The sequence below is a fragment of the Camelina sativa genome, chromosome 9, assembly GCF_000633955.1.
Source record: "Camelina sativa cultivar DH55 chromosome 9, Cs, whole genome shotgun sequence".
In the NCBI taxonomy this organism is placed as follows: domain Eukaryota; kingdom Viridiplantae; phylum Streptophyta; class Magnoliopsida; order Brassicales; family Brassicaceae; genus Camelina; species Camelina sativa.
The window spans coordinates 2091759-2101723 of NC_025693.1; the positions used below are offsets into that span (position 1 = coordinate 2091759).

At 30.8% G+C, this 9965-nt stretch overlaps 2 protein-coding genes across 2 annotated transcripts; both read right to left on the bottom strand.

Annotated features, from left to right (window-relative positions):
* Nucleotides 328-2904, bottom strand: LOC104714922. Its single transcript, XM_010432387.1, has 5 exons — nt 2844-2904; nt 2567-2752; nt 2419-2476; nt 978-1903; nt 328-803 (listed from the first exon to the last, which is right to left on the bottom strand). Exons 1-5 carry the CDS (start codon nt 2902-2904, stop codon nt 328-330), a joined length of 1707 nt encoding a protein of 568 aa, XP_010430689.1.
* On the bottom strand, nt 5037-7167 carry LOC104714923. Its single transcript, XM_010432388.1, has 6 exons — nt 7039-7167; nt 6826-6937; nt 6477-6586; nt 5878-5958; nt 5157-5315; nt 5037-5063 (listed from the first exon to the last, which is right to left on the bottom strand). Exons 1-6 carry the CDS (start codon nt 7165-7167, stop codon nt 5037-5039), a joined length of 618 nt encoding a protein of 205 aa, XP_010430690.1.

Consider the following 9965-nt stretch of genomic DNA (forward strand, 5'->3'; position numbering starts at 1 on the left):
TTCCACACAAATTTAGATGGAAATTCAGCATACGTAAGTTTTTTGGCCTGGGGATAAATCTTGTTGCATTCCATCCAGCCCAAAAATTTAGAAGTTCTATTTGTTGTACGGTGCAATACATCTTCTATTGGATCATCCTGGTTGTAAATAGCCAATTCTTGTCCTGGAAGATGAAACGGGAGCTTTTCTACGGCTGTAGTACGATAACAAATCGGGAAAGCAAAGATTCGCCAAGAAGCCTCACATGCAGATACATACCTAAAAAATCTTGCATTAGTTTGTTACGTATAATTTAATATGAGAATGTTTGACAATCCTAATAAGTTATTACCTGCAATTGAAAAACTTTTTTATTTCATTTTCCTGATCTTCTTCTCCTACTTCGGCTCTAACATAGTCCGGACCTTTAGTGATGTACTTGGACAAATACTTTACTGAACGTGTCTGGTTGCACCACTCAACATTTATATGAGCACGAAAACGGAGTGATAAATCACGATTATAGGGAATAACGTAACTATTATCGTATTGAAAACCTCTTTTCTCCACGATTCTCACATCGTTCCGTCGTCTATATATTGGATAGCCAGCATCGTCGACAACAGTATTATCCATGAATGGTTTTGGGAAGAATTTTGTGCATTGCCCATTATTCATGCAGACACTATCTCTATTCATATGATCACACGGACCATGGATCATCACATCAGAAACAACTTCGTATAAATACTTATCCACCTCTTTATCAGGAATCTCAGCGCTGATGTATTTATCAATGTCGTCTGATGTACGCATCTTATTGTCTGGGTGTAAAAACAAAATCATGTGCGCATGAGGCAGACCCCTCTTCTAGAATTCTATTGTATACATCGCTGAAAATTATTAAAACAAATTAACATTTTTTGAAAAACATTAATAAGTTATATTTTTCCAAAACTAATATAAATAATAATAATTAAAATTTATTTAATACATACCAGAATTTACGATACCAAAAGTTTTTTCCTTTCTCACTTGGTCCATTAATCTATCAAGTTTCATCTTAAAAACTCGACTACATATATCATGTCTATCTTCTTTACTAAGACGATGCCTTGCTAGAAAACGATCTATTTCAGGCCACCTTGGGTTGCACGTAAAAGTTATGAAAAGATCAGAAAATCCAAAATACTTGCAAGTAGCCATGGCGTCAAGATAATGTTGCATCATATATCTCTTTCCACCCGTAAATGATGACGGAATAAATATTCTTTTTCCATGTTGTGCAAGATCTTCATGTCCTTTTTCAGCAGCTTCAATTATTTTATCGACTCTTTCAGTTCGGAGTTTGCTTTGGTTAATCCATATGTAGTTCAACCTGTTCGATTCGATGGTAGTGAATGCATCGACTAAAAACTGCTGGAATAATTTGCCTGCCATATCAATAGTCGAAGACTCTTCATATCTTTCAAATATTCTATACACATAAAATTCTCTCATGGTAACGGTTTTCCTTTTACGTCCACGGGTATCCATGAAACCTATATCGATGCCTAATCTGAATCCATCTTCACCATAAGGGAACAACAATGGGTACTGTAAAGGCAAGTACGCGGTATGAAGCTCACTTATTCTCTGTAAATTGCCCGAACGACTTTCTATAACAATGTCACGTTTATTCACACCAGCCGTAAAATCTCCGGGTATTAAAGTAGTGACCTCTTTACTGGTAAGAAGATTATGAGTTCTTGCATCAGTACTTCTTTCTGAAGGTAATATTAATCGCAAACCTTTGCTACCTTCTTCCATATTAAATCTTTCACGTGCCGATCTAAACGCCTTAACATGCGGATTATGACTATCAAGCATCTTTTTTAATAGTCCAACAATCTCATGTTTTAAATCTCCAGAAGATCCTGATGATCTATATCAACAACAAAACACAAAAATTAATAATAATCATGATTAGTAGATACATCAAATTATGCTAAAGATATTTAACAAATAATTAAGATATGGAAAATATTTAAATACATATTTATCAATATATATAATTATCTAAATGCAGAAATTCTATTAGTTATCTCGTTACATACGTCATGTATATACAATTGCAAAAACATTGGTTCCTTTCCAGGTTCTGGCAAGATATCACCGATAAGATGATAGTTTTCTCTGCACATCTGAAATAAATACGACCCTCTACCATTATTTATTGAATGGTTAATTTTCCAACCTAATGATGTGAAGGAAAACATCATGTTGTACGCTCGTATGTTATCGCAGAAGTTTTTACCCCTATCGTCATTATTATAAAACAACAATAATAATGTTTTAGGCGCAATCTTCAAAGTAGGAAGTATTACTTTGCCGTGATGGCAACACAGTGAAAAATCTGGCTTTGCCTTTTTAGTCTGTTTGTTCACCCGTTCTCCATACCTTATATATGCTCCACAATTATCACATAAAAAATAAGGATCTCCATCATCATAATAACCTACATAAACATTTTGTTAAAAAAATTATTATAAATATATGTTAGATATGCAAATTGCGTATAACGAATCAGATATGCATCGAGATATACCATTATTTAATAACTTAGCTTTTACGGGAGGAAAGCCAAGAAACGTCTCAGATGTCGCATTGTTTTCATTAGTATCGAATGAAATCCCATTAGTAGAGCTGTCTGAATCACTTTCATCGTTCGTATCCGAATCAGTTGCGACGAAAGATGCGAAATCTTCCTGTAAACCGGGAAGAAGGAAATTTTCTGCATAGGTAACAATTGGATTAGTTTTAGCATTTATATGTATTTTATATATATATATACTCATTTTGAAATCACTTCCCGAACATATTACCTTTTTTCTTCCTTTGTGCCCGTTTAGACTTTAGTATTTGCATTATTTTCAACCTTGCCATCTTATGTGGATCAGGATACTGAAAATTCAGTGCATTCGTAAAAGTAGGAAGATTTATCGTAGAACTAACACCTGTAATTTAATAATGTTGTTACGTGCAATCTATTAGTTTCGAATGAAACATATCTCTTAATGTAAAGAATAGAAAATGTCTATACGTTTTCTAGAGACGGCATGTGTCGTTACATTCTTCCTCCGATATGGAATCTTCGAAGGTCTCATTATAATACGTCAAGTGTAGCAATCTGCAAAATGAATTTCAAAGTACGATCAAGAATTCATATAATCGAGTAATTTTGACCATTTTATTCTAAATTTCGCTGTTAGGTTTGTTTATATTGGAAGACGGTGCCGTATATATGATGCAAACTAAAATGTACTAAATATTGATATATACGAATATTGACATATGTATCTATATATCCTCTTAACTTTTTTGAATATTTTTAAAAAAATATGTTATTTATCTTTCTATTATGTATGGGAATATCTATTACGTATTTTTTGAAATTTACTTTCTTGGTCTTTGTCAATATTTTTTTTTTGTTTTATTTCCATAATTTTGTAAATCTTGATCGGGTCATTACTGTACAATTAGTTTAATCTAAATATTTTTCTAATTTTATATAATAATTATTATAACAAAATTTTAAAACATGTCAAACTATATTTTATTTTTTTCCATTATACTATTATCGAACTTTCCGCTGAATTGTCATATTATAATTATTATTAATTAGGAAGATAATTTTATTGTGTTATAAAACTAACATTTGATAATCATTAAAAAGTGATAATATCCCTTTTAAAAACATAACGAATTATTCTAATATCGTGATCTTAATAATAAATAAAAATACTGATTATTATTTAATATTTAAATCTAAAATTAAATTTCAAAAACGATATTCTAAAGTCTATCCTTTTTCATGTTAGATCTTTGCGTACATATCTCTTGTTCTTCACACACCAGAAATATCCAGTAACATCCTTATCATATGTGTTGATTGACTCATTGATAGGCATGACATTGTATTCCATCCAGGATTGAAATCGAGATTTCTTGTTTGTTGATTTCAAAATACTATTTTCACCGTCAACAATGGTATTTTGAACGTCAAGATGAGCCAATGAGTTATCTTCAGAAGAAATTGATTCTTTTCTGGTTTTCCAGTTTTTTTTAACTGGTTCCGGAATGCGATCCTCACAAAAGAAAACAAATTGTTTTGGTTGAATTTGCGAATGGAGCGCATCTTCATCAGGTCCTGATCTTTCTTTGGTGGTTTGACAAACTCCAGATAAACGTTTCATTATGACTCTGCACGTATACATTTGAAACATGAGAATGTAATTTCAATAATACTAAATAATGAAAAGCTTGATTTTTGCTTTACCTTATACATCAAACAGCAAGAACTTAAGAATTGGTTAAGATTTTTTTTTATATTTATACATATAACATGTAGAAGATAAGTTTCACATTCGATAATATTATGTTTCCTAAAATTTCGTATTGAATAAGCAAAATATTCAGGATTACCATTAAGTTTTTAATATAAAAAGTATTGTTAACATATTCGTTAATGATCACTTTCTTAGATTTTCATATTGAATATTCAGATTATTAAATTTGGCCTTTTATTTTTAACATATTATCGTTATTTATGGAATTCTAAATTATGTTAAAAGATTTAGGTTGGGGTTTAGAGATATCCTAACTATTATTATTTCCCAAATGATTATATAATATGATCTTATTTAAATTATATTATATATACCTTCAATATTCATTTATTGTAACATAATTATAGTAATTGATAGAATTTAAGTTTGACCAATGCAAACACGCTAAGATGTTTGAAAGCGATCTTAATTGTCTAAAATAATAAATAAAAGCTTTCAATTCAAAAAATTAAACTATAAAGTTGAAAATAAAAATTAACCAATATCATGTTTTGAAATGATGCAACTTTTTCAATTTCGAGGTTCAGTTTTGATTTTTTTCCTTGTCGTCATGCTATGACCCCCAGTCGTTCCAACATTGCTGTCTGTATGATCTCTCTTAGATGAAGTCAAACTCATTTCAGCTGGTGCGATTTGCAACTTATGGTCGTCGAGATCCAAAGAATTATTCTAAAGTTCATTCCTTCCATACAGTTCCTACATTGAAATTATATACATTGAGATTTAAAAGATTTAGAATTCATAATGGTATTATGGATATCTGTTCTTTTTTTTTGTCTATTTTAGTACCTTTCCAAATTGCACAACCATGTCTTCCTTTTCCCAAAACTTTTCGACAACATAAGCAGACTTGTCGCTTTTTAAATTTTTGATTGTAATCGAAATTTTAAACAGCATAGTCCTCCCTACCAAGGCAGAGAGACTTCCAGGAATAGGTGCAGTATCGTCCTGAATAAAGGTCAAATCTTGATTAAATACTTGTTTTTATAACTTTAAACCAAAAGGAATTCAAATGATTCTATACTTACTTTAGGTTTTTCCAAAGCTAGTTCTTCTGCTTTTTTTTCCAATAAATAGTTGGGCAAGACCGTCAAAAAAGAGCAGCTTAATCTTTTGTGAACTTCCGTACCCAACACGAAGTATGAGTTTATACCTTAAAATAGTTTGGTATGACTTAAATGTGCGTATAGTTATAATCCACAATTCTTTAAAAATTTTAAGAGACTAATTGAAACTTACTTGTAATCGACTTCCATAACGTCAGAATCACAAACTCCACAACTATAAAGTAAATCCTTTCCAGCTTGAGATTCTGGTGGATATGGCTGCACCTTCTTATTGCAAACTTTACAGGCAATATAATACCATTTGGGCAACACTTCAACAGAGTGAATTGTCGCGATTGTCACACATGTTCAGGCCTGTAAAGAAATAATTCAACATTTATTCTCCCATTTATAATTCAGAAAAAAATAAGATCACGATATTAATTTTACATTAGAATCATTACTTCAAGTGCATAAACGATTTGGTCCATAGTACTCTTTTCGTTCACAATGAAAAACTCCTCATATAATGTCACTTTGGGTTTCTGAGGGCTTGGGTCATCATCAAGTTGTATTAAATCAACAGCATCGGTAAGCAACCTATATAGTTATGATAATAATAAGAATATGTATATGATTAAAGCATGTCTTGCAGAATATTATGGAAGGGATATATATATTCATATATATACTTACTTATTTCGAAACGCGTCTACTTCAGACATAACTGGATTTATCAGAATATCGGTAGAGTTGAACGCATTGGAAATACTATAATTCCCTGTAACATGGATTTAATTGGCAACGTTATATTTGACAATCATAAGCTTTAACCATTTTTTTTACGAAAGTAAGATATTACCTTTCCATTCCTTCAGGCATGCAAATCGTATTACACAAACGACAACAGTATCTTGATGTTCTTTTATTTGTGTATCAAAGTCCTTTGCAAGATCCCCCCACACCGTGCAATTTAACCGGGTTCCACTATATTACGAATGCATGAAAAAGAATAAAATTTAGTTATTTTATTTTAAATTAAACTAATTTTCAAAATATTTACTAAAGTTACATACGTTAAATCTTGCAAATCGAAGCTCAATTTGACATTATCCTTCCCTTTCGTTTTGACGCTATTAAGATTTCCAACACTGACAATTTGGCCGATTACATCTACAAAAAAAAAATCATGAATTAATATTTTGTTTTTTTCATGTAAATCTAACTTTTACAAACAAAGTAAATTAACAACTCACCAAACAATATATTCTTATCTAATTCTCCAGATAAGATAGTAGTAAACGCCTGAAAATATTTTTCTGGAACACGAACGGGGAATTCATCACATGGTTTCACAACAGTAGTTCTATAAAAGACGATTTTAAATCCCAAAGAACTTGTCTTATAACTACTAGCATAATCCACTAAGCTGAACGTATCGACTATTTTAGACTCGCCGACAGCGAGCTGGTTTTGAAACCTGTTGAACAAACCATCTTCAATAGATGCATGTATCCTTGTACCCTAAATATAACGATTCGAAGTTATAAAACTAATATCCAGATTCACTAATTTCATAGATAGTTCAAATAAACATGATGCTTCAATTTAAAATTAGAACTTACATCACTATCAACGAAGACCATCTGAAGGGACTTGAATGATTTCCAAAGTCTTATGATACGGACTCTTATCTTTTGATGGTCTAAAGCAGGGTTGAGATTGTCTAACTGAACAAAAGGTCGAACGTTCATCTTTTTAGAAGTCATATTGAATTGAGCATACAACTCATAAACACATTAGCGGAACAATATTTATAGAGATGTTATACAACCGACTTGATTTTTTTATTTTTTTAGAATATTTTCTTACTTTATTTTGTTAAAACGATAATGATGAGGAATGTAAACATATCATTTATGAATATTCTCGATATGCTTAATATCATTATTCAAAAAGTAAATTTAACATTTTTTTACTCTTTCAGATTTAATGAAATTCATCAAGCAGTTGTAAATTACCATATATCGATATTAAAATAAATTTTATTTTGTAAATTATAATAATGGTCTTTAAGATTTTTAATTAAACAAATCTCTATATGTTACAATTTGCAAATATTAAAATTTATTAATAATCCAGAAAAATAATATTTTAATTAATTTATTAAATCCCAAAAAATTATCAAATACAAATTAACAAAAGTGTTTTTCAATAATTTTCAAAAAATACGGAACTTCGAAGTACGGTTTTGAGCATAGTTATCAATAAGGTATTCGATGCTTCTCAAAGGAGTCCTCAACAGCAAGATGAATATAGGAGTCAAGTGAATCTCTGTATTTTGCAGAAGGATAAATTCTAATCAGAAATTTTTCATATCAATTAATCATTAATCAAATAAAGTTAGATTTTATTATTACCTTAGGTCTATATCAAACCTATAGTCGGTATCATCCAAATCTTTGATTCTTGACTCACCATGATCAACGTAATTGTACCTAAATATTTAAAGTTAGTCAGATACATCCACATCTTTTTAAAATATATAATCCAAAGACGATCCAAAGTAAATCTCTGACTTACATGAACATGTAATCTGCAAATTCTGCACTCTTTGGGTCCTCGACAATCTCCGAGCATCCATCGCCGTTTGTTAGGAGAACATTATCATCTAGCATCACCAATGTTAAATAAACAAATTATCCATTATCATAATAAACTGTACTGAATTTATAAACTAATTTTCTATAGACAAACGTAATCACCTCCGAATCTTACTGCTTTCCACATCTTGAACAGACAGACCCTCTTCCTGTTACGCAGTTTGAAAGTTTTGAACATATGATTGGCATAGACTCCTGTTGCGAAGCAGTCAAGTACATATCCCCTTTGGAAAAAGGTTTGTTGATATAATAATGTCAACCAACGTATTTTATCAAGCAATTTAAACAGTTATTACAAATATAACTATTCATATATAAACTTACTCAATCGACTCGATAGTGAATTTTATGTAGCGATCCATCAAGCTCCAACGATAGACACCATCTTCTTTTTTGAAACTCTTGATTTCACCCATATTGGTGATGCATCCAATCAGATTAACTGCCATAAAAACGATTAATATGTATTAAAAATAACAAATTAATCTTTTATAAAACAATCCATTATAAAGTCCGATTTACCGTAAGGCCATCTTCCATGAAACGCATTATCATAAACACGTTTAAAATCTAGATTATTAAAAGATTTGCAAATGATAGGATCTCTTGCAAAACTGATTATAGTTTTGTCTGTGAAGAAGATCCGATAACCGTTTTTAGTTTTCTGGATCTGTTCTCTGTCATCCTTGACTTCGAACTTCTCTATAACATAAGTTTGATCCTCCGACAATTTAAATTCCGGAACACCATTGAGTGATGTCGGGATAGTAGCATGTCCAAATGTACCCTAATTCAGAGAATGATTATCCAAAGTATTTAGACACACGAATACATATGAAGAAACAACGAAATAATTCTGTATAACATACCTCTTCGTCTACCAAGATTAGTTCTGTGGACACATCATTCGAACGATCTCTCACTCCCTATGAACGGAAGACCTTGACACGAATCTTCCATCCCATTGTCCAAGGACACAATTTGTCGAGCATCACAAATCTCGCCATTTTTTTTGTCTTAAAAAACAAGTATTTTAGTTAGAGAGAAGTTTAGAAAGAGAGTGAAATGAAGAAGTTGAAAAGACAATAGTTTGGTTTAAAGTTTTTAAACTCGACTATAAGAATTTATAAGGTGTTAATTGTTGCATAAAAAGTATCGACTCGGAGGGATGTTACCATCCACACCTTTTAACTACATAATTGAAAGGTTCATGAATATGTAGAAATCAGAGGGGATGTCTATTTTGAATACAAAAGGGAATTAATATAATATAGTTTTCATTTTATGAATTAAATAATAATTGAATAATATTATAAATCAAATTAAAATCCAATCACATTATGGATTAAAGTATTATTTTTATCTTATAAATATGAAGTATAAAAGTCATACACTTTAAAAAAATTAATTTCAAATTTCCATATCAGAAAAAGGCATCCAACATCTGTGTGACTTGAGGACATGGAGGATTGATCATGACACTGGTACAATTGTGCACTGTGGTAGCCATCCATGTATCTACATTAATAAAATTTGATAATTAGTTAACGTTTTATAAAAAAAGCAATTATAAATATATCAGCAAGAAATGGTCCGAACCTTTATTACTTTCGAGCTTGGCAAAACGTATTACACATATGATAATATCATTGTCAAGATGTATCCAATGGTCATAGAAGCTGTTCGCGTAATCTTTTGGTAAACGACATGAGAAATGTTCACCCCTACAATTTATCATCACTGAGTACTTCTCAAATCATTGAAATTTAAATTAGAAAGCTCAATAATTTAGAGCAACTTACTCAATATTTTCAAGAACAACGAATAACTCATTCCATTCTTTGTATGGTGGACCTTGTTCCATGGTATTTCCAACACTAAAGACTCTT